The 24237-nt window shown below is 43.9% G+C and overlaps 1 protein-coding gene across 1 annotated transcript in view; it reads left to right on the top strand.

Annotated features, from left to right (window-relative positions):
* The window catches only part of dcc (DCC netrin 1 receptor), a gene marked incomplete at both ends in the record, with an annotated part of 355940 nt that extends 349637 nt beyond the window's left edge, over positions 1–6303 (top strand). The window contains one exon of the mRNA XM_079256415.1: positions 6214–6303. Coding sequence (XP_079112541.1) covers positions 6214–6303 — 90 coding nt within the window. The remainder of the gene's footprint in view (positions 1–6213) is intronic.
* Between the last annotated feature and the right edge of the window lie 17934 nt (positions 6304–24237).

Raw genomic sequence — 24237 nt, 5'->3', positions numbered from 1 at the left:
CTCTTTTGGGTTCCTCCCGGTCTACTTCAGGTTCCTCTCAGCCTTTGTCAGGTTCCTCTTAGTCTGCTTCGGGTTCCTCTTGGTCTGCTTCGGGTTCCTCCTGGTCTTTTTTGGGTTCCTTGGTCTCTTCAGGTTCCACTCTGCTTTGGTTTCCTCTTGATCTTCTTCGGGTTCCTCTCGGTCTGCTTCAGGTTCCTCTCGGTCTCTTTCAGGTTCCTCTCGGTCTGCTTCAGGTTCCTCTCGGTCTGCGTCAGGTTCCTCTCGGCCTACTCCGGGTTCCTCCTGGTCCTTTTCAGGTTCTTCTCAGTCTGCTTTGGGTTCCACCTGGTCTCTTTTGGGTTCCTCCTGGTCTTTTTCAGGTTTCTATTTGTCTGCTTCGGGTTCCACTCGGTCTGCTTGGGGTTCCTCCTGGTCTGCTTTGGTTTCCTCTCGATCTGCTTGGGGTTCCTCTTAGTCTCTTTCAGGTTCCTCTCGATATGCTTCAGGTTCCTCTCGGTCTGCTTCGGGTTCCTCCTGGTCTTTTTTGTGTTCCTCTTGGTCTTCTTCGGGTTCCTCCTGGTTTGCGTCGGTTTCCTCTCGATCTGCTTCAGGTTCCTCTCGGTCCCTTTTAGGTTCCTCTCGATCTGCTTCAGGTTCCTATTGGTCTACTTCGGGTTCCTCAGTCTGCTTCGAGTTCCTCTCGGTCTGCTTCGGGTTCCTCTCGATCTGCTTAAGGTTCCTCTTGGTCTGCTTCGGGTTCCTCTCGGTCTGCTTCAAGTTCCTCCTGGTCTTCTTTGGGTTCCTCCTGGTCTTTTTCAGGTTCCTCTCACCCTGCTTCTGGTTCCTCCCGGTCTCTTTCAGGTTCCTCTCGGTCTGCTTCGGGTTCCTCATGGTCTGCTTTGGGTTCCTCTTGGTCTGCTTCGGGTTCCTCATGGTCTGCTTCGGGTTCCTCATGGTCTGCTTTGGGTTCCTCTTGGTCTGCTCCGGGTTCCTATCGGTCTGATTCGAGTTCCTCCTGGTCTACTTTGGGTTCCTCCTGGTCTTTTTCAGGTTCCTCTCAGTCTGCTTCGGGTTCCTCTCGGTCTGCTTCGGTTTCCTCCCGGTCTGCTTCGGGTTCCTATCCGTCTGCTTCGGGTTCTCTTTCTGGTCTTGCTGACCCGTCTGAGTAGAATTCCGCAGACCAGTCCACAGTAATCAGTGTTAGTATGAGACGGACTGATTACTGCTGTTTCTGTTTGGATGGTTTCCAGTCGGGAGGTTTTAGGGTTTTAAACGCAGGTCGGCAGGCTAACGGTGATAGCAGGATCTGAGGAAGGTCCGGGGAGGGTCGGCAGTGTGATGTCCCACCAGCCAACCATTTAGGATTCATATAAGTTCTTCTGTTCTGGGTCAGTAAACCAGATGAAGAGGTCACCGTTCGTGGTGAATGCAGTTCTACAGGCTGTGATTTTTATGTCAAAGTAAAGAGGGAATGCTCTGGCAGTCTGGGTTTCTTCCATCAGCTTTTATCATTTCATTCTGAATGAAACGAATCCATCCAAAGGTCACTGTTGTGTGTAATAGAGATAAAAACAGCCTTTCAGCTACTGATTGTTCCCTTCTTCCCTTTAAATGAGAATTGCTGCAGACATCACACATTCCCAGAAGCTTTGCTACTTACAAAGTGCAAGCAAGGACGATGTCGTCTGCTGCTTTCCCCTGTAAATAATGGCGAAATTCTCTCATAAGCTCAGTTGTAATTTGTATTTGGAGATTAAGACAACTCCAAAGCTGATTGCAGAGGTCACAAGCATTTTCACCTCAAGCATACAGGATGATAAATTGCTGTGAAAAATATTTAAGCTTATTATTGTAAATAACATCAACGTGCTGAGAGAATACAGACAAATACTAGAGACAGATCCAAAGAGAGGCTAGATCCAAAATAATTTTTCTTGCAGGAATTAATAGCCGCCATTATCAAGCAGTAAGGCCATCCTGAATATTTTTTTATATTATCCACCATTCACTCTGCATTACGTAAGTCAGGGAGTAAGGTCATGAAGGCAGGCCACAAACAATTTAAAATTAAATGCAACATTGCTGTTGATCATGATATCTGATAGAGATACTAGCATGTATATTATATTGACACTTAAGGGGTGGATATTTAATGTTTAAGGACCCTGACAACTACTGATTGGGACGTTATGAGACAACAAAACATTGATCCATTCTCTTCTCTCCAGGACTGGTGGAGCTCAATAGTTTAGGAAATTGTTGAGTTGGCAGGAGCCTGCACAAAGTCAATAACACATTTACATTTCCCAACCAGGTTCTCTTTATTTGGTCCCTAGTTGGCAGAGGCTCTGGGACGGCTGAGACTGGAAGAACACACACAGATTTAGATCTTCTCTTCAATGGATAAACACAGGTAACTTGTTGGCCATACAATACGGCTGGCAAGCAGACAAACTGGCTATGGCTGGAGAGCAGTGCTCAGTCTTATCCTCCAGACTGGAATGAGGAACAGCTGCAGCCAATCAGTCAAGACACACCTGAAGAAAATCAGACCCCTACAGGTCCCAACACAATCAGCCTGCAGACTGCTTTCACAGTGATGCTGCGTCACAGACATGATCTGGCTTGGTTCCAACCTGCCGTTTGAAACTCCACCACAGCTGTACGTTTGTTCTGAGTTTCTGTTGGCACGGTTACCAACTAGCGTTGAGCCAGCGCTATGAAATAGAAGAATCAGGCTGGAACTTTTTTATAGGCGTCCTACAACACTTTTTAATGGACACCCTGCAGACAAAAATAATTGAGTATTCAACCAGACCATGGTAGAATTTAGAAGGTTGTTGAGGTTTTTCTATTTTCTCTTTAAGATATGGTCTGACCACTTTTCAAGAGTAAACTAACTTATAACTGGAAAAAAACTGCATTTAAATTTAAAAGCATTCACATGAAATGTGTGTTGAATCTGTTCGAATCTCCATGTTTTTAGTCCAAAACACTGCAAAATAGGAAGATCTGTACATTATATTTGATGTTCTTTAAAGAATGGTCTCATTTTCTTTTGAATGTGGGAAAACATTTTGGTATCAATAATGGTAGATTCAGACCACAGGCTGTCGACATGAATGCATCACACTGTTAGAACTGAATAATAGTCCAGCCTAAAGCATGTAATGGCAATCCTTCCGTAACATAACCTAATAAGCTAAGTTGCTATGAAACAAAGAAAGCTAGCATGCAAAGCAGTCCCACAAAGACAGACACAACCACAGACTGTATATAAAAAAGATGGGCTGAGCCTCCATGACATCACCCACAGGTTTTGAAGAGCTGAATTGAAGCTCGGTGGGCGGTTCCTACCATCACCATCTTGGCAGGGGCATGCGTGTCGTCTCGCCCAGAAAATACAAAAATGGGCAAAAATGGGCAAAGAGGTGGAGCAGAGAGGGGTGCTGTGAGCGTGAGGGTGGATGATTGACATTATAGCAAACTCTGACCTACCTGTAGCTAAGAGCTGCCCGACTTCCGGGTTCAAGTCAGAAGAACGTAGAACAACCGCGGTTTTTAGCCGGTTAACAACGTGACTTAACTTTAGCCCGCTTACCTCCGTTAGCTGGTTAGCTCCTGTTATTTCCTGTTATCTCCGGGTTAGCTTGGTTAGCTCTTAGCTACAGAAAGGTCACTCGATGTCATCCACCATGACGCTCACAGCTCCCCTCTCAGCTCCACCTCTTTGCCCATATTTGTATTCTCTGGGCGAGACGACGCGCATGTCCCTGCCAAGATGGTGATGGTAGGAACCGCCCACCGAGCTTCAATTCAGCTCTTCAGAAACCTACGGGTGACGTCATGGAGGCTCCGCCCATCTTTTATATACAGTCTATGGTGATGATTCAGCACTGTTAATACGGAACTGTTTATGTCCTGTTACTGTACAGATCTTCCTCTCTGTCTGCTTCCTGTCTCCTATTTGTGTCCTGATCAGTCTTCCTGTCTCAAGTTAATATCCATATCTCAGTCCCTGTCTTTCCTCTGTCCTCTCTTTGTTTCTCTGTCACCTTACCGTCTCTTGTTAAGAGTCCAGATCTCTGTCCCTGTCTTCGCCCGTATGTAGGTCTTATCCTTGGAATAAATCAGGTGACATGTCCCCTTCTGTCATTACAGTTGACCTTTGACCTTTCTGCAGTACTGTTCTGCCTAATTATATACTACATTTCTGTTTCAAATTCAATTCTTTCCAGCTTTATAATTACTTTAGCTGTGTGTTCATCTAGCACACTTCAACCATCTGTGATTGCCCTTTGCTAATTTCTGTCAGCTTTCAACCCCTTTTACTACATTTACACACTATTTTAGGTTCAACACTCGTACTAACTACATTTAAACACCATTTTAAGCTTCGACACTTGTAGTACTTACTTCAGGTTCATAGTTACTTCAGCAAAAGACTTCAACAAGGACATTTCAGCCATGTTCAACTGTCTTTCACTCATTTAAGTTCAACTTTCAACCCTTTTTACTACATTTGCACACCATTTAAGCTTCAGCACTTGTACTTCTTGCTTCAGCTTAATAGCTACTTCAGCTAAAGGCTTCAACAAGGATATTTCAACCACATTCAACTTTCTTTCACTCCTTTGCAACCTTTAACCCTTTTCAACACTTTGAAACACCATTTTGAGCTTTAACACTTTCTACTTTTATACTCAGCTGTACAACTTCTTCAGCTGACCATTCAAGCAACAGATTTTAGCCATTTCCAAACATCTTCAACTTATTTCAGCTAAGCTTTCAGCCATTTTGACCATATTTAAACATTCGTTTTTGCTTTGAACATTTCTCTTAAGCTTCTTTCAGCCTTCTTTAGCATTACAGTTTAGCATTACAATTCAAGTGTTTCCACATGAAAGCATTCACACTGGTGTTCTGCAAGAACAGCAATTTTTCTAGTTATTAATATTAATGTTGTGAATATGATCATTCCTTGGTGTATATATGTGTATATGTGTGTGTATGCACATATGTATGTATAGGTATGTACATGTACTTTCTATTCTTTCCTTCTTTTGCTCATTCAAAATAAAAAAATAAACTAAAAAACTAATTTAAAAAAAACACCCCAAGCGGAGTTTTCCTGCCAGTACCACAGCTGACCATAGAATTTAGGGTCTATATATCAAAGTGTTTAATTTGTGAATAAATGTTGTAAATATGAATTGAATAGGAATTGTTAACATTTTTGTTAACTTGTTTTTAATTGTATAATGTTTCAATGCCTTCCAGATGTCGGCCTTTCTGGTCTCTGTAGTTTTAGAGGTGATGGTCGGGCTGTAAGTCCCATTTGATGGCTAATTATGGATTTCTTAGTTAAAGTTGTCCGTGCTTCCTACAATCCTGCTTTGTGAAAACTACTTCTGTAACTTGTCCAGACCAACCCCAGTCGTCTCCCCAATGCCCAGTGTTAGTAGTGTGACATCATAGCCAGATTGGTGCAGCAGATCTGGTACCAGCACAGGGTCCAGGACCCTCATTTTTTATTCTGTCTTGTACCTTCAACTAATCATACTGGTCTTTATAAGGTACAAACTGCAATAGTATGACTACCCAGTTTTTAAGAGGACCAGAGCAGAATTGGATATCACCCCCACAATGATCCTTTCTGCAACTTTATACTTGACTGTGGACATTCATTTCAAACATTGGCAATCACCTCATACTTCCATGTGTCTTCTCCGCAGCCATCCACTAGGGGGCAGTGCTGAGGTCCGCGTTCACTTCCACAGTCTGACACTGGTTGGACATTGTTCACAACCATCCAAAAACACCAGCTGCTTGTTTAGGTGCTTTTTCTTTTTGGTTTCTGTGTTCTTTTTGGCTTCTTCCTGTTCCACTTCTTCTCTGGCTTATTTGTTTCTCTAATTGCGTGCCAGCTGTACAACTCAACACTGCCCCTGGTGGTTTCCAGCGCATTGCACCATTTACTGTATCAGAACAGACAGCTAAGCCCTTTGACAACTGACAAATTAGTTAACTGATGTAGGAGATGGACGGAAGTCTCTGTCAGCGTATACATCTTCTGCATGCAGCATAAATAGACTTTAATGGTACATTTAGGAACTTTATTTTCTGTCAATTCTGTTGAATGAATGGAAGAACATTCTAAGAATATATCCCTCCTTTGTTGTTTTTACTGATGCTGGTGCAACATGTCAATCTGCGTATTTTTTCCACTTTCAGGTTTACGAGCAGGATGACCTGTCGGAGCAGATGGCCAGTCTAGAGGGGCTAATGAAGCAGCTCAACGCAATAACCGGCTCTGCCTTCTAACCCATGATCTTCGCCCTGTTCAGAAACACTTCTTCAAGCCTCGGTGTCACTTTTGTTCATTCTCTATGGGCAACAGGTCACTATGGATGCCCCAGGTCACTGGTTAAAGTTTCTTCTGGCCCGGGCTTATTTCTGCTGGGTCTGGGAGTCAGACAGAAAGGAATAAGACTGATTTTAAACACTGCATCCGTACAGCGATAACTCCAAGAACAGGATTAGCATCGAAGAGCTTCTTAAGGAGTTCAAACTGAAACCCCTCTACATTCTTTAACCTCAAACACAAAATTGGAAAATCCAATGCCTCGCACCTCAACTGAAAGGGTCTAGAAGAAAGGGGTGGAGGAAAGGAATATGACAAAAAATATGAAGTCTTCAACCATTCCTTTTCCTGTCTTTGTGATATTTATTAGCATCCATCGAGTTTTCCTGAACTCGGTTACTGTGACTGAACCTCACTTTGCAACTGCTGAGAAAAAGATTTCTTTTATCTTTTAGCTTTGTTTGGGTATTTTCAGGATGTCTAATTGGCTGACACAAACCTGCAGCTGACAGGAAAAACACATCCTCAGCCACCAAAGTATCACCAAAACCAGTGTTTGGTACTGGTGTCTGACGCTTCCTCCGTAGGAGCGCGAGATGATCCTTTCCATCTGTTGGAATATACTCCTTTACCTTTTTATTTCTACTTTCCAGTCTAGTAGACAGAGTAAAACATTCCCATAACACAGCTCGTCAGTCTCCTGCATTTAAAACAGAACAACCACTGAAAATGAAGCTGTGAATAATCTGGACTCACTTTTCTGACTGGCCTGTATAAAAACCTCCGTATACTCCCACTGCTGTTGACCCACACTTTCCTGTCCCACATCAGAGAAGCTTCTGTCTTCTCCCACAATCACGCTGCTAAATTTGATTTTATACAGATTATAGTGACTTTCTTCTAACTGGTTGTTCAAGATGGTCTGAACCCAAACATGGACTGAAAACCAAACCAGTGGAACCACTGGAACCAGTGCAACAAGACCATCTGGACCATCACTTAACATGTTCATACTGGTTTTTACTTGGTCAGGTTACATATAGTGAGCATCACATCCACCTCAGTTGGTGGAGTTCCCTGATTGATTTAATATGATTTGCTTCCAGTGATATCCAATCACAAAGTCAATTATAAATTTAAAAATTATAAAACCAGATGTCTTCTGTATCTTTTTTACGAGTCACATTTTCAACTTGAATCAATATGATTGCATCACTGACCAATGAGTGGATGTGTTGTTACACAACCTGATGGGGTTAGGGGTTCGAACTGCTGAGTTATGACGGAAAGGTCTGGGAACTGCTGAGTCAGGAATTTATTTGTTTGTAAAAAATCAGATAAGGAAGATTTTTGGGGGGGGGGGGGGGGGGGGGGGGGGGTCACATGGTTTATAAAGTTGGTTATTGAAGTCAGGCACAATGTTGTATGGTTGCTTTGTCAGGATTACGCCGAAACAAACCAAGTTCTCTGGTAAGAATGATAATAGAGACAGCAAAACTGAGGAGAAAACATTTGTTTATAAAACACACTCGTCCATGTTAGAAACGTGGTCTAACATGAAACATTCTGCCTTTCAGTGGCTTGCAAAAAACAAAATGGTAACTTTCACTTTTGCCAAACTAAACTCCTGCTTAGAGTTCCCCTTCATATACTCAGCCTGTTACATGAAAGCTGGTAGAAAGTGAGTTTTTGTTTGACGGTGATGGACAGTAATGACAGGCGCTTGACTGAACAAAGCAAACATCTTGTTTATTTTTCTGTTTAGCACTCGTGTACCTCTATGAACCATAACTGCCAATGTGGGAAAACCTCCAGCTTCTCTTTGTGTTTACTTCAGGGGTTTCTGTTTTATAGGAAAACAAAAGAAAAAGGAACAAAAAGATGAACATGAAGAAATCATATTCCACAAAGTCTATTTTTACATTGGGTGTCGGGTTCTGTGTTTTTTTAAGATGTCGATGAAATGTGATCTACAGCCTAATTCAGTTACATCTTCAATTTACTTGTGTAAAATGGATATTTTGAGTCCGTCAAGTTTCAGCCCAAGTAATTATTAAAAAGCAGACAGAGATTAGCTGTTAGGGAAGCCTTGAGTGTTAGCTTACCATGCCAAGGCTAACTATCTGTTAGCCAGTTAAACCACAGCAGGACAGAAAGTTGGGTTTGGTTAGAGGGAGATTAAATGAGTTGGGATGATCCCATCTCTCTCGTAAGAGAAAAGGTATTTAATGAAATGTGTTAGAAACAAGAGCAAGCAATGTGTACAATGAAAAAATCCTGACAAGCTGACTGGTTGTTGGGACAACATCTGGGTGAAGATCTTTCTTTTCTCTGCTGCAGCAATCAGCTTTTCAAACCACCAAAGCTCATCTTGGACCAGGGCAAAATAGTTTCTAAAGGAAAATCTGTCGTTGATGAGAAATCAGCTGTTTACATGAAATTCATTTGGCAGGTCTGACTGCATCACCTCCGTCTCCATATTGCATTTACAGACCTTTATGTCTCTGTGAGGAAAAAGCCGGAGGAGAGAGCTGGATTGATATGCAGAGGTGGTTTGTGTGTGAGAGCTGGGCCTCAGAGGAATGAGCTGGGGAATTCATTACCATTTTTAGCATTACGATTCAGGCTCACGCTTGCTAGGCTACTACGGCGATGGGGGAGGGAAGTCCCGCATCCTGGGGAGGGAAAGGTGAGGGAACACAGGTGGTGGATGGGGATCAAAGTCATCATCTTGTTCTGGGAGATACAGCAGATGCAGTCTGAGAGAAGCCGACTGCAGTTTTCAGAGAACAAAGCGGAGCTGCAGACAGCCATGCGATCTAAAGAAGGGTGGTAGTAACAGTACATCCTCAACATCAGTTATTTTACAGAGTTCCTCTGTTTCCATGATGCCTAAAACATCCAGATCATCAACTACAACATGAAAATGAGGCTAAAAGTGGCTAACCTGGTCAAATTCCTCAGTAACGATTGTGCAACAGATCAGTGTTGGGTGGCATTGTGGGCTTACTGTGAAAATGACACCAGATTAAGCTGCTGTAGTGACTGTTGGCCACGTTTTCCACTGACGGCAGCCGATTGGCAGACAGGAACTGAACTCAATCATTTTCATGTCCACAGTGTGTGGATCCCAGTCCTGAACACCACAGAACCAGGTTCCTGTTGGCATTCTGACACTGTGGATGATATCCGTCCATCATCAGTAGGGCGAGCAAACACTTCTACGATATACCTGACACAAAAGTCCTCCATTCAGTTCCCCCTAAGTAGCTCTTTCTTTTAGACATTCTGGATTCTCTAAATTATGTTTGTGTCTAAGATGGCGCAGCAGCTTGCTCGCCATCATAACCTACCTAATGGTTACCTGATCCAGGTCCAACCCTAACATCTCCAGAACATCTGATACGTCTTCAGGGTAAGAAGTAGCTGCATGTCTGAAAATTTCTGGTTGTTTCAGTGATTATTGTTTCATTCTGTGTAGTTTAGCTACTCAGAGACAGACCGTCCCATGCACCAACAAAGCCAGACAACATACGGTGATTACCGTTGTCCTAAAAACACTCCTCGACATACCTGTCCTAACCGCCTCATCAAATCTTGTACGCAGCTGTCCTCTAGTTTGTCAACTACACACTCATCCTCAACGTTCTTCTTCTTGACTTTATCATCCACCATGTTTCCTTTCACCTCGTCTCCCCTTCAGTAGCTCAGCTCTGCCAGCTGAGCCCCCACCTTGCCCAGAAGTTTCCTCAAGATATTTCCTGATTTAAACATGGTTCTGATTCCTGATGTGGTGACTCGGTTTGAGAAGCAGCTGTCTTTCAGCTTTCCCTCCATCTCCTCAGCCTGACAAGCACTCCTAACAGAAGTTGGTTTTGAGGGAAACGCGTGTGGAAACGTTTTGTTGCAGCAGGACAATAATACGGAAAGATGCCTTGTTGACACAGCCAGCAGTACATTCATTCATTCATTCATTCATTTATTTATTCATTCATCATCCTAACCGCTTAGTCCGATTCAGGGTCGCGGGGAAGCTGGAGCCTATCCCTGCTGGCTTTGGACGAAAGGCAGGGTACACCTTGGACAGCTCGCCAGTCCATCGCAGGACATGCAGTATATCATTATTATTATTATTATTATTATTATTATTATTATTAGTATTATTAATATTATAATTATTATTATTACTATTACTACCTTATTTCGCGTGCCCATAGAAATGTATTATTTCTAACTGTGTGATATTTCAACATTATGTAAATTTATAAGAAAAAAGGGCCGAAGTGTTGTTTTTTCTTACTTTCCCTTTATTGCCTTGTTTATGTTATTATTCATGTTTGTTTATGAAAACACAGCACTATTTACACCCCACCCCCACCCCCCCCCACACACACACACACCGTCCAGAGACCTGCATCATCCTCTGACAGGTACCAGCGTTTTTTTTACTTCCACATTTTCCACGTTTATCTCCATGTCAGAAAGTAAAACAGAACGGTTTGCTCGTCATCTAAACTCAGATTAATCCTGGAGGTCAACTGTACACAGAACTTGGACCACGTTTTTTTACTCAGCAGTTCGGATGGTCTTCTCGCTCTGCAGACCAACATAGAGCATCTACATTCATAACTTAACATGGAACTGGATTTAAAGAGAACTTACTGAGTTTTTCATCTAGAAAGAAAATGATGTACCTGAATGAACCACAACAAATGTGCTTTCAAATTGCTTTCAGTTGCATTTCTATTTGACCTTTGACCCCAGAGGTTCCGTTAAACAGCTCCATTCCTCAAATAGGAAGGAAAACTGGTTCAAACCTGCTTAACCAGCAGATGTGATGTCAGGACTTCAGAAGCGTTTTACTGTGATGCCACTGAATCTGAATTAAATGAAAATTGGCTTGTTTGTGTAAACCAGTGTTATTAAAAGCAGCTAAAGGAGAGAAAGAAAGGAAGAAGTGTGTTTGGTCAGAGCTGTGCTGACACAGAAACCAGCTCACACAGCTTCAGCTTGACAGCTCATAAAATGAAAATAATGATTTGGACCTCATCTCATCAGGGTGAAAGGAGCCAAATTATCTTATCTGCTTTCACACAGACAGTTTCTTCACTTCCAGAATCATTGAACAGATGGATGATTGTGTAGAAGAAATGTCCAAGCTGAGACTGGTTTGAACCAGATTTGGCTTAGAGTCTGCGACATACTTGTCAGTTTTATTTATTTAGTATAGAGTGAAAGCTGCTGATGGTGAAGATGAAGATTCAACCCACCATGTTGTATATGTTGGTTTTGTATGCGCTGTAGAATAGTCCCATTGTCCTTTTTATAGAAATGTTATTTCAATGGTTCGATTTTTTTATGAATAAAGTTTTGATACAAAAGAAGATTTCATGGCATTTTAGTCCTGAATCAGGTTCACACATCATGCATGTTTATGCATGAGTATGGAGTATGAATGACAATGATGATGATGATGATGATGTGCGTGAATATGATGACATCGTTTATGTGCAACATGTTCTCACCACTTGACTCTTTTCTATGGATGGAAGGATGGTTGGATGGATGGATGGATGGATGGATGGGTGATGGATGGATTAATGATGGATGGATGGATGATGGATGGAAGGATGGATGGGTGATAGATGGATGGATGATAGATGGATAAATGGGTGGATGATGGATGGATGGATGGATGATGGATGAAGGATGGATGGATGATGGATGGAAGGATGGATAGATGGGTAGATGATAGATGGATGGATGGAAAGATGGATGGATTATGGATGGAAGGATGGATGACTGGGTGATGGATGGTGGATGGATGGATGAATGGATGGATGGATGGATGATGGATGATAGATAGATAGATGGGTGGATGATAGATGGATGGATGGATGGGTGATGGATGGATTGATGATGAATGGAAGGATGGATGATGGATGGAAGGATGGGTGGGTGATAGATGGATGGATGATAGATGGATGGATGGATGAAGGATGGATGATGGATGGAAGGATGGATGATGATAGATGGATGGATGGATGGATGGATGCAACTTAATCGTGTGCTGCTTGTGGCTGAAGGATTCAATACAGCTTTGCTGAGCAGACAAGCAGAAATTTCACTACAGCTGGTAGTAAGGTTGGATACAGCTACTCTCAACTCTAAAGAGACAGGGAAGCAGGAATTTCCTGAGCTGTTCACCAGTCTTGGAAAAAATAAAAAAGGGAATACAACATTATACTCAAACGGGAGCACAGCCCCTCTCCATCTCAACACCACGGCACATCTCTCTCCTTCTACTCCCAAAAGTAAAAGAAGGATTTAACTGCACAACAAGGTGTCATCTCTCAGGTGGGGCAGCCTACTGAATGGTGTGCTCCAATAGTGGTAGTTTCAAAACCTGAACGACATACCCTCACTCAACTCAAATCACTCACTCATTCAAAAATAAAAACACTGGGACAGCTTTCAGGGGCCAAAGTATTTTCTAAGCTAGATGCCAATGCAGGTTTTTCTCAAAGATTCCTCTTTCCAAGTATTTGTCTCTACTTACAATGTTTATCACTCCTTTCTGTAATGGCCAAAGACCGGGGTGGACGGGTGGACCCAAAAGCAGAACTCATAGATGGTGAAGTGAATGAAGTATTTATTGGAAACACAGAGAAAAACAAAATGAATTATGTAGCTATGAGTCACAAAATAAGCACTGGAACTGGCCTGATTACCACGCAGTAAAGACAGACAGTCTGTCAAAGACTGGAGCTCCAGCTTGTCCTTAAATAGCAGGCTGTAGAACAGGATAATCAACCAGGAAGATGAGCTGCCGGTGGTGGCAATTGAAGCTCCAGACTCTGCCCCGAGTTCCCACGACAGCCTGCACAAACCCAAACACACACAGCAAACCAAGAGAGTACCCCCATCTCAAGGGACACCCTAAGGCGACCCAAGAGGCACACGGCGTCGGGAGTGGCAGAAAGCAGCAACCGGGGAGGAGTCCAGAAAGAAGTGACAAGAAACACAAGAACACTCCTCTTGCTGATCCTCTTGACTGCCCAAGCAGTCCACCAGATACTGTAAACCCCGACCCCGGTGCCGAATAAGCAGAAGCACCCCCAACGATCTGGGCGGGTGAAGGGGGCCTGGCAGGAAGGCACAATGGACTGGACAATACAGGCTTGATCCGAGACACATGGAACGTGGGATGGACACAGACCGGAAACGGGAGTTGAAGACGGACAGCCGAGGAGCCCACCAACGAGGTGATCTCATAGGAACCAATGAAGCTAGGGGAAGTTTAGGGTGAACATCCTTCAACGGAATGTCACGGGCAGACAACCACAACTTCTGATCAGGCGAATACACAAGAGCAGGATGATGGAAGCTATCAGCCAGGCACTTGTTGAGTCCTGCGGTACGGAGCAGGGTCATCGTCCACCCAAGCTGAGCCCTCTGGAGATGATGTTGCATGGAGGGTACATCCAGATCATGTTCCTCTGTGGGAAACAATGGAGGTTGGTAGCCAAGGGAGGCTTCAAATCGAGAACAACCTGTAACAGATATGGACAGAGAATTGTGGGCATATTCGATCCAGCCCACATGACGGCACCAAGTAGGATTGTCAGACGCGACACAACACAGAGCAGCCTCCAGTTCCTGACTGAGTCATTCTGTCTGCCCATTGGACTGAGGATGGTGGCTAGAGCTCAGGGAAACCTTGGCACTCAGGGCAGCGCAAAAGGCCTTCCAAACCCTGGAGACAAACTGTGGTTCCCTGTCGGATATGACAGGGGACCGCATTTCCGTAGGAATGCCATGGAGTCGGAAGACATGGTTTACCAGGAGCTCTGCTGTATTGGATGATGAGGGCAGCTTGTCCATGGGAATGAAATGGGTAGCCTTGGAAAAGCAGTCAACTATGGTAAGGATGGCTGTCTTGTTTTGAGATGGAGGCAAACCAGTGATGAAATCCAATGAGATATGAAACCAGGGTCGGCCGGGAGCTTCTAGCTGCTGCAGAAGTCCCGAAGGGGGCTGATTGGAGGTTTTATTCCATGCACAGACTTGACAGGAAGACACACATTCCCTGGCATGGGATTCCAGAGATGGCCACCAGAAATATCGTTGAGCCAATGTGATGATCCGATGAATTCCTGGGTGACACGCAAACTTAGAAGAATGGATCCAGTGTAGAACTACACAACACTCAGATATGGGCACATAGCATCAGTTGGGGGAGGTCCCTCTTGAGGATCAGGGTCCAAGTGCAATCCCCGATATACTTGATCCTCCACATGCCACAATACCCCACCAAGCACCACTGAAGAAGGAAGAATGCGTGCCGGATCAGAGGACTCCTTGGCAGCATTTCGCCTGGACAGGACATCAGGCTTAGTGTTCTGGGACCCAGGGTGATAGGAAATAGCTAAATCAAAACGATTAAAGAACAGAGACCAACAGGCTCAACGGGAGTTCAATCTCTTTGCACTCTGCAAATAGCCACGATTCTTGTGGTCTGTCCATTCTAGAAAAGGATGTTTGGCCCCCTCCAGCCAGTGTCTCCATTCATCCAAAGAGAGTTTTACAGCTAGACGTTCTCTATTGCCAACATCATAGTTCTGTTCAGAGTGGTCAACCGCTTGAAGAAAAAAAGGCACAGGGGTGTTATTTGTCTTCCTTACCAGATCGCTGGGACAAGACGGCACCAATTCCAGTCTCAGAGGCATCCACTTCCAGGACGAACTGTCGCTAAGGGTCTGGCTGAACTGAAATGGCAGAAAGCTTGATCCGCCTCCAGAGTCCAGGAAAATGGAATCTTGACAGAGGTCAACCTGGTGAGAGGAGCAGCAACCATACTATAATTTCTGATGAAACGCAGATAAAATTTAGAAAAGCCAAGAAAACGTAAGTCCAAAAGGCATGACGAGATATTCAAAATGTCCGAGAGAAGTGTTAAAGGGCGTTTTCCACTCATCCCCCTTACAAATCCTGACCAAGTGACATGCATTCTAGAGGTCCAATTTAGTGAAAATCTGTGGCCCCTGAATCGATTCGAAAGCAGATGTGATCAGAGGTAGAGGACATTTATTCTTGATGGTAATGTTGTTGAATCCCAATAATCAATGCGTGGGCACAAGGTCTTGTCTTTCTTTTGCACAAAGAAAAACCCTGCCCCTACGGGAGAGGAGGGAGGAGGGAGGCTTGAGACCTGTATCTAGAGATTCATGAATGTAGTTCTCCATGGCCTCTCATTCAGGTTTGGACAGGTTAAAAAGTGTACCTCAAGGAAGAGATGCTCCAGGGAGAAGATCTATAGTGCATTCATAGTGCCGGTGCAGTGGGAGAGACTGAGCCTTGCTGAAAACTGCACCTAAGTCATGGTATGCTGGTGGGATGGTAGATAAGTCCACCGGTTGTTCAGGAAGACTATCTGGTGCACTAGCAGGTTGACGAGCCAACTTCAAACAGTTAGACAGACAGAAAAGATTCCAACTTTTCAGGCAGCTCTTAGTCCAAATGATATGAGGGTTGTGCAAAGCCAGCCAGCCATAGTAGGATCCATGAGGTTCTGTTCAGCTCCTGAGTCAATTAAGGTCTGAAACTGGTGGTCTGTTCCATCCAACGAGAGAGTTACGGGTAGAACACAACATAGAGGGCTTGGTTGCTGAATCCCGCCCACCAGTAGTCCTGCCTCTACTGGCCGATGTGGTCTTTTGACTGCAACCAGCAACTGGACATGAGATGCCGGGGAGCCGCAGTAAAAGCACAAGTGATTCCGCAACTGGTGTTGGCGTTCCTCCAGCGTCAACCCAGCTCATCTACCTGCATAGGTTCAGTCTGACCTTCAGCTGTAGGTAGAGCCGGTAATGTCCCACCAGCCGCAATCGGAAGGATCTTTGGGGTAAGAACTTGCCTCCGACTGGGCAGACTCTGCCCTGACTTCCCACGGAAACCTGCAACTCAAATTCACACAGCAAACCATGACACTATTGCCATAATCGACTGTGCTTTGGACTCTCTTCAGCACCAGAACACTTCCAGAAACTCATGCAACACATTCTGGAGGGTTTGGAGGGGGTCATGTGCTGAAAGAATAATGTCCTCATGTGGGGCTGGATCAAAACCAACATGATGAAAGGCTAAGGCAAGCGCTTACACGTCTGCATGATGCAGGTGTGACACTGAATGACAAATGTGCATTTTAAAAAACTAAAGTTTCCAGGTCAGATCATTCAGTCATCTGGAGTCAATCTGGACCCAGTAAAGTCAATGTTGTGACAACCATGAAGGAGCCTGTCCACATTTCTGAGAGGCAACGCTTTCTTGGAATGATAAGTAAGGTCAGGTTTTTGCCACGCTTAGCAGAGAAATCCACTGAGCAAAGGCCAACCCATCCACATCTGATATGGGTACAGACCAAGGCGTGTGTCCCACAGACAATGCAATACTCTAAGGCTAAGTCTCAATTCTATCTTTTACCCCTTCCCCTAGCCCTAGCCCTCGGCCCCCCAGTGGAGGGGTAAGTGTCAAGTGGTGAAAATGTTCCCCTAAGAGATGGGACACCACTCCACCGTGACGACGTCATCAAGCTGCGGCACTCTAGCTGCTACGCAAACAGAGGCGACGAGTGATTGTTTTCCCAGATGCCGCTGTCGTCAGCCGTGCAACTTTCTGTATCTGGGCAATCGGTATATCTCCCATTTCTTGTCTGCTTGTTGGCCAGTCACCTTTCCTTCCAACCACACCTCTTTTATGAATGTTCTGTATCGAAAGTAGAAATTGTTTGTTTGTTTTCATCAGCCCAATGCATTCCATTACAAGGGTCAGATACAAGTTGTCTATGAGATACAAATGCATAACTTGATTTTTTTTTTTTTTTAAATGTAGATATAAATACAGACTGTAGTAGTAATTGTATAAAAATGTAAATGCTGTGTAAACTGCATAAATGGGAACTACTGTCCCTTGAACATTGTTTTGCAGACATTGTATTCACAACATGGGAATTGCACGTGTAACATCTTTATGTAATTATAACTTAATAGAGGCTTTTTAACAGAAATTTGTCCAAGAACAGGAGCGTAAACAATAAACTCCTCTTTTTCGGCTCTGTAGCGGATAAGTGCCCTCGTGTGTTCTGGTGCCCCTGGTTAAAACGTATGATACAATTTAGCGTTCAAGACATTCAGGTCCTGGTCCTGACTGAGACCTGGATCCGTCCAGAAAACACAGCTACTCCAGCTGTCCTCTCCCTTAACGCAGATTTCACCCAGACACCTCGCTCTGCCGGACGAGGTGGAACGGGCGTCCTGCTTCCTAAAACATGGAACTTTACCTCTCTCTGTCCCATGGCTTCCTACTCGGCACTCAAATATCATGCAATAAAGGTCTCTGCACCTACCAATACATACATTCTGGTCATTTATCGCCCTCCAGGAGGCAATATGAATGACTTTATCTCTGAGATGGACGTGTTACTCTCTGACATACCTGATGATGGACCCCGCTAATTGTCATGGGAGACTTAAATATTCACACTGGCAAAACTCAGGCCAATGACTTTATGAACCTCGTCACCTCATTGAATCTTAGGCTGGTCCAGACTCCTCCAACACACAAAGCCGGCAATGCTCTTGACTTGGTACTGACCAGAAACTGGTCCACAGTTGATCTGTCTGTCACTCCGCTGCACCTTTCAGACCACCTCCTGGTCACATTCTCAGCCCTTCTCTCTCATGGCACTAAAGAGGTTCCGAGGACGGTTTCCTACCACAGAAACCTGAGATTTCTAAGCCCCGCACAGCTGTCTGATGAAGTTAACTCTACCCTCCCCTCTGATTAAGACTTCTTCCTGTCTGTTAATGAGGCTACAGAAACACTCTGCTCCTCTCTTGCCTCCTCTCTGGACAAACTCTGTCTTCTGCTGTCTAAACCAGCCAGACTAAATCATCCCAGTCCATGGCTCACTGAGGTCCTAAGACGTCACAGAGCAGGTCTCAGGGCAGCAAAAAGAAAGTGGCGCAAATCCAATAAACTCACTGACTTGTCAGAGTACCGACTTCAGCTCTCAGTCTTCACATCCAGCCTGACGGCTGCCAAGATAGACTTCTATCAGAACCAGATCCACAATGCTCCTAACACACGGCAGCTGTTCATGGCCTTTAACTGTCTTCTTTCTCCAGCAGCTGCTCAGCCTCCCGCCACGCTGACTGCAGACATGTTGGCTTCCTGTTTTACTGAAAAGGTTGCTACCATCAGTAATCAGTTCTCTGAGCCTGACCAGCTCAGTCCACCACATCCAGCTAGTGGTGCTTCATTTTGCTCTTTCTGCCCTCTGAATGAGAATGAAGTCTTCTACAAAACTCTAAACCCACTACCTGTGCACTTGATCCGGTCCCTACCGACATCCTGCAGAGCATTTCTCCTACAATCAAAGCTGCAGTAACTCATATTATCAACTCATCTCTTGAATCTGGGGTCTTTCCCTCTGTCTTCCAGCAAGCTCGGGTCACCCCGCTGCTGAAGAAACCCACACTCGACCCAGCCCAGGTTGGAAACTACCGGCTGGTCTCACTGGTGCATTTCTTATCTAAACTACTAGAGCGTGCAGTCTTCAGCCAAATCTCCCAATTCCTCCATGATGAAAACCTTTTTGATCCATATCAGTCTGGCTTTAGGCAAGACCATTCCACTGAAACTGCTCTCCTGTTTGTTACCGATTCCCTCCGGCTTGCCAGATCCACGGAACAGTCCTCAGTCCTGGTCCTGCTGGACCAGATCCACTGGTCAGTCCTCAGTCCTGGTCCTGCTGGACCTGTCTGCTGCTTTTGACACAGGGAACCATCAGATTCTCCTCTCCACTCTCTGAGCTCGGCATCTCTGGATCTGTCCTCTCCTGGTTCTCGTCCTACCTCTCAGGAAGATCCTTCAGAGTATCCTGGCGAGGAGAAGTATCCAGATCACGAGTTGAAAACAGGGGTGCCTCAAGGGTCGGTGCTCGGCCCTCCTCTCTTCTCACTACAAAACAATAACTCATACACCTCCTCATTCGGTGCAGTCATAAGCTCTTATGGATTCTCCTATCACTGTTACACTGATGACACTCAGCTTTTCCTTTCCTTCCCACCAGACGACACAACGTTTCACTGAGAATATCAGCTTGCCTTGCTGATATCTGTGCATGGATGAAGGATCACCACCTTCAGCTCAATCTGTCCAAGACAGGGCTCATTGTCTGTCCAGCCAATCCATCCTTACATCCGTAGATTTGTGTGAAGCTCCACTCTATCACACTTGTTTCTACGTGTGCTGCCTGGAATCTTGGGGTCATGGTGGATGACCAGCTGACCTTTAAGGTCCATGTTGCCTCGGTTGCCCGTACCTGCCGATATGCTTTCTACAACATCAAGAGAATCAGACATACCTGACAGAACACACTCACTCATCTATTAATGCAATTCCCTACTGGCAGGTCTGCCTGCGTGCTGGTTAAACCTCTGCAGATGATCCAGAATGCCACAGCACGTCTGGTCTTACACCAATCCAATCGAGCTCATGTCACTCCGCTGCTAATTGCACTTCACTGGCTTCCGGTTGCAGCACGCATCAAATTTAAAGCTCTGCTTCTGGTTTACAAAACAATAACTCAAACGTCTCCCGTCTACCTTCACTCCCTAATCCAGACCTACACTCCCTCTCCACAGCTACGTTCCACCAATGAAAGATGCCTCGTGCTACCACCAATACATGGGACTAAATCACCAGCCAGACTCTTTTCCTCTGTTGTTCCACGATGGTGGAATGATCTCCCAAACTCTGTCCGCTCTGCAGAGTCCCTGTCTACTTTTAAGAGCAAGCTCAAGACTCTTCGAAGAGCACTTCTGTGATGGAAATTATGCACATAGTGTGGTTTTAATACGTTACTCCTTTATTAAGCTTCTTTTATGTAGTACAAAATATAAATTCACAAAATATATATGCATATTTTAGAGTAGTTCAGAAAGCTTGCTTTAGTAGGTTCATGCAAAAAACTGAATGTTCTTTTCAAGGCCTGTTTCAGCTTTGACTGTTGTTATCTTCAAGCTGGCAGTTGTTTTGATTAGTGCTGCCAGGCAAAGGTTATTTGTGTATGTGTATGCCTAAAGATCTCTGTAACACCTTGAGCAGGGGCAGAGCTCTCCAGACCTCTCGCTTGCAACAACAGGGCATTGTCAATAAGCTGGACAGAGCACAGAGGATTTTTAGATTTATTTCTCATCAGATAAATTCTACAACAGTTTGGTGTCAGAAGTGGGATCTTGCGTATTCCGCCGGGACCGGACTTAGGGGCAAGCAGCCTGAATCCAAACAGATTTATCTTCAAACCTCAAATAGGCTTTAAGAGTGACAAGGGGCCACAGTCAATGGTTTCATTTGATCACGGTGGGATCTCCACCCACTTGCTGATTTGTCTGGTGAGAAGTATAAATTTCCAAATTAAGATCAGGTCATTTGTAGAATATTATTTTTTAATTTAATTACTGCATTGTTGAATGGATCAAATTACTAATCAGGCTGTAACAGGGACCAGTTTTTGTTAATGGTCAACTGTTTCACACTCTTTTCTCCCTCCTAAGGCTTACTTTGAAAAAAAAAAAAAAAAAAGTAGAAATTCCAGATCAGGTTCCAAAACGAAGTCCTGTGAGTAGAAATATAAGACTGACATAGCAGAAATATAAGACTAGGTAACAACGGGGAATCTTGGGGGAAAGGAGGAGCAACCTAAACCAGATTGTATTATGGTTTATAAAGCAGAAATATGGTGAAGACGTAAGTAAATTTTTTAACATTCTGGTGTGAAGAATGTGGGTTTCCAGAAAGAAGTTTTATGAGCATGTATCAGATGGAAAAGTTGGAACAGAAAAAAAAAAAAAGAAAAATTAATGTGTGGACTGGTTCACTCTCCATAAGGGGAATTAAAAGTCTGACCTGCTATTCTCTGGAGAGTTGTGTGGAAATATTGTAGGGGATTTTTTGTTATTTTTGGTGACTCTTTTCATGGGTGAAACCGTGTGATTGGCTGGCTTGGGTGACATCAGGGGGCCATAGCGGCCATTCACACAGAAATCAGTGTGTGTGTAAGTTTGCTTATATAATGGCAAGTCCCGTGGCAAGTGGTTGTAGGATCCACATATCTGTTATACCTAGCATCAAAATTATATACACACATTGCTGTCCACACTAACTAATGATTCAGCAAATTTTCTCAAGTCAATGTCTACGAACAAGAATATATATATATATATATATATTAAAGACTGAAAATCAGATCACGGGCATTTCTCCAAAAGATGACAGTAAAGCCTGGTTCAGGCAGATTCTGTTAGATATGACAGAACGTGCCTGGATGGATCAGGAAAGAAAAGAGAGAATATTATCTTCCTCTAACAGTTTAGTGAAGAGGAGGTTAGAGATTAAATGACAAATATATATTATTACAGAGTTCAGCTAATTGTAAGAACTTTAGAAAGAACTGTTAGATGTAGAGGAAGAGTTCAGAGCACATCTAACATGTTTACATGTATTTTACAAACTACTGATCAGTGCAGGTGTAGGAGATAAGGAGAAGGTTGGATGAGGAAGGCAGAGCAAAGGAAAGGAAAACATGAGAGAGGGAAGTGAGGAAGAAGACGTGTTCATTAAAGGGGATGATGTCATAGCATGTGTAGACAGGAACAAACATAAAAATCCTGTGTAAAATAGCTGTGTGTGCTGTTCTTCCTAAAGCTTTTGTATCAACATAAAAGCCACTCTTTGTATGAATGCGGAACCCTTTTCCTAAAGGAAACACAATTCTATCATCTGAGGAGATTTTTAAGTGCAACGACACAGTGGAAGAAGTAAAGAATAAACTGAAAGATGAGGGATGTGGTTTGTGGCGTGAGGAACAGATTCTGTTAAATTGATATACATTGCGTGGATTAAATAAGCTTAGGTTTCTGTTTATTCTCTTTTAGACTTTATATGGTGACTTTTGTTTCTTTAAGATTACAGTTATTTTATATTTGTCTAGTATGTCTTGTATGTCTAAATAAATTGACATTAACTGGAAATAAACTGAGAGAGTCTTTGGGCTGTACAAGGTAATTAACCAGCTGAAAGATGTTGAAAAATAAGCGTAATGTTATAGAAAAAACAAAAGTGGAAAGATCTCAAGCTTTTAAACTATGGAGAGAAATTTGTGTCTTTATTATGCAAGTGAGAATCAAATTTTTTGTAGAGATAGAAACGAATTAAGTTAAAATTAAAATATATATATTTGAGAATGCATACTTCTCAAACTTCAATCAAAACCAATGTTTGTAAGTCAGAAATTCAACCATTGTGTATAAAAATAAGTCCTCTTCTCTTTACAGCTAAAAACATTTGGTTACAACTTCTAAAGTTTTGGTTGCGAATTTAACTGCATTGATGGGCGGGGCCTGCGCTGCTGAATGAGAGCAGAGTTTCTATTGGTTGGTTTTGATGGGCGGGGCCTGCGCTGGTGAATGAGAGCAGAGTTTCTATTGGTTGGTTTTGATGGGCGGGGCCTGCGCTGCTGAATGAGAGCAGAGTTTCTATTGGTTGGTTTTGATAGGCGGGGCCTGCGCTGCTGAATGAGAGCAGAGTTTCTATTGGTTGGTTTTGATGGGCGGGGCCTGCGCTGCTGAATGAGAGCAGAGTTTCTATTGGTTGGTTTTGATGGGCGGGGCCTGCGCTGCTGAATGAGAGCAGAGTTTCTATTGGTTGGTTTTGATGGGCGGGGCCTGCGCTGCTGAATGAGCAGAGTTTCTATTGGTTGGTTTTGATGGGCGGGGCCTGCGCTGCTGAATGAGAGCAGAGTTTCTATTGGTTGGTTTCACCTGGCTCCGGCTCCAGCTGCACCTTCTGCGTTTCATACATTTCTCTCTTGCTGTCCTGCTTGCAGGGAAGTTGGTCGCATGTTGGCAGGACGGTCTCTGCTTTGGACAATGTGGGCGACCGCCGGGGCACGACCTTTCTGAGGGGCGCACGAGCATCCTAACCAAAAATAAAATAAAAAAAATCAGTTCTCCAGACTAATACGGCGCATTTCCACATCTAGTTAATAAGCTCTACTATCATGTCAACTCGCTGCTGGGAGTCACGTAGACCTGGACAGGTTCTGTAAGTGTCAGGGGGAGACAGGAGGGGAGATCAACTCACAACTGCAGATGTTGTGAGCAGGTTCGTCTCACTCACAGGACATCACCTGTGCTCCCTCTTTCTCCCTCAACAAATGACAACGGCGGATCCTTACACTACGCGACTCAGATGCCGGCTGGTAGGAAACGACTTTCCAAACCCCCATGGCAACTTTTTTTCTTCAAAGCGACCAGCGACAAATCCAGCGACTTTTACTGGAGTTATTGGAGACGTTTCTGGTGTTCAGGCAACTGACTTGAAAGCACATCTTGTTTAGCAGTGACTGTCAGGAGGGGAGGAATAATGTGGTGGGAGAAACAAAAGGTGAGTCAAAACCACCCTAAATATGTTTAGTACAAGTTTTTTGTTTTGTTTTGTTTTTTTATTTTGCCATTGAAATAGGTTATGACTTTAAAAAAGGAGATTCTGAATCCCTTTAGACCCACATTGCATAAGTCACTTTTGTCCTCCATTGTTAAATGTCAGAATATCAAATTTAACCAAAGGACTGCTGTGTGAAGTTTCTAGCTTCATGTCCAGCCCTCCTGTTGTTTATATTGTAAGAAACATACCAACCTCTCATCACCTTATGCACAGAAATATATTGTTCATAAATGTTCCTATTAAAATGATTCAGAGGTTGTGTGTGTAAGAGAAGACAAGAGAGATATTTATTGTTTTTATGTTCAGTGTTAGCTGTTGATGTGCCG

The sequence above is a fragment of the Telmatherina bonti genome (assembly GCF_933228915.1).
Source record: "Telmatherina bonti genome assembly, chromosome: 17".
Lineage (NCBI taxonomy): Eukaryota > Metazoa > Chordata > Actinopteri > Atheriniformes > Telmatherinidae > Telmatherina > Telmatherina bonti.
Note: the sequence above shows the minus strand (reverse complement) of the source record. Positions and strands in the feature narration are given on the sequence as shown.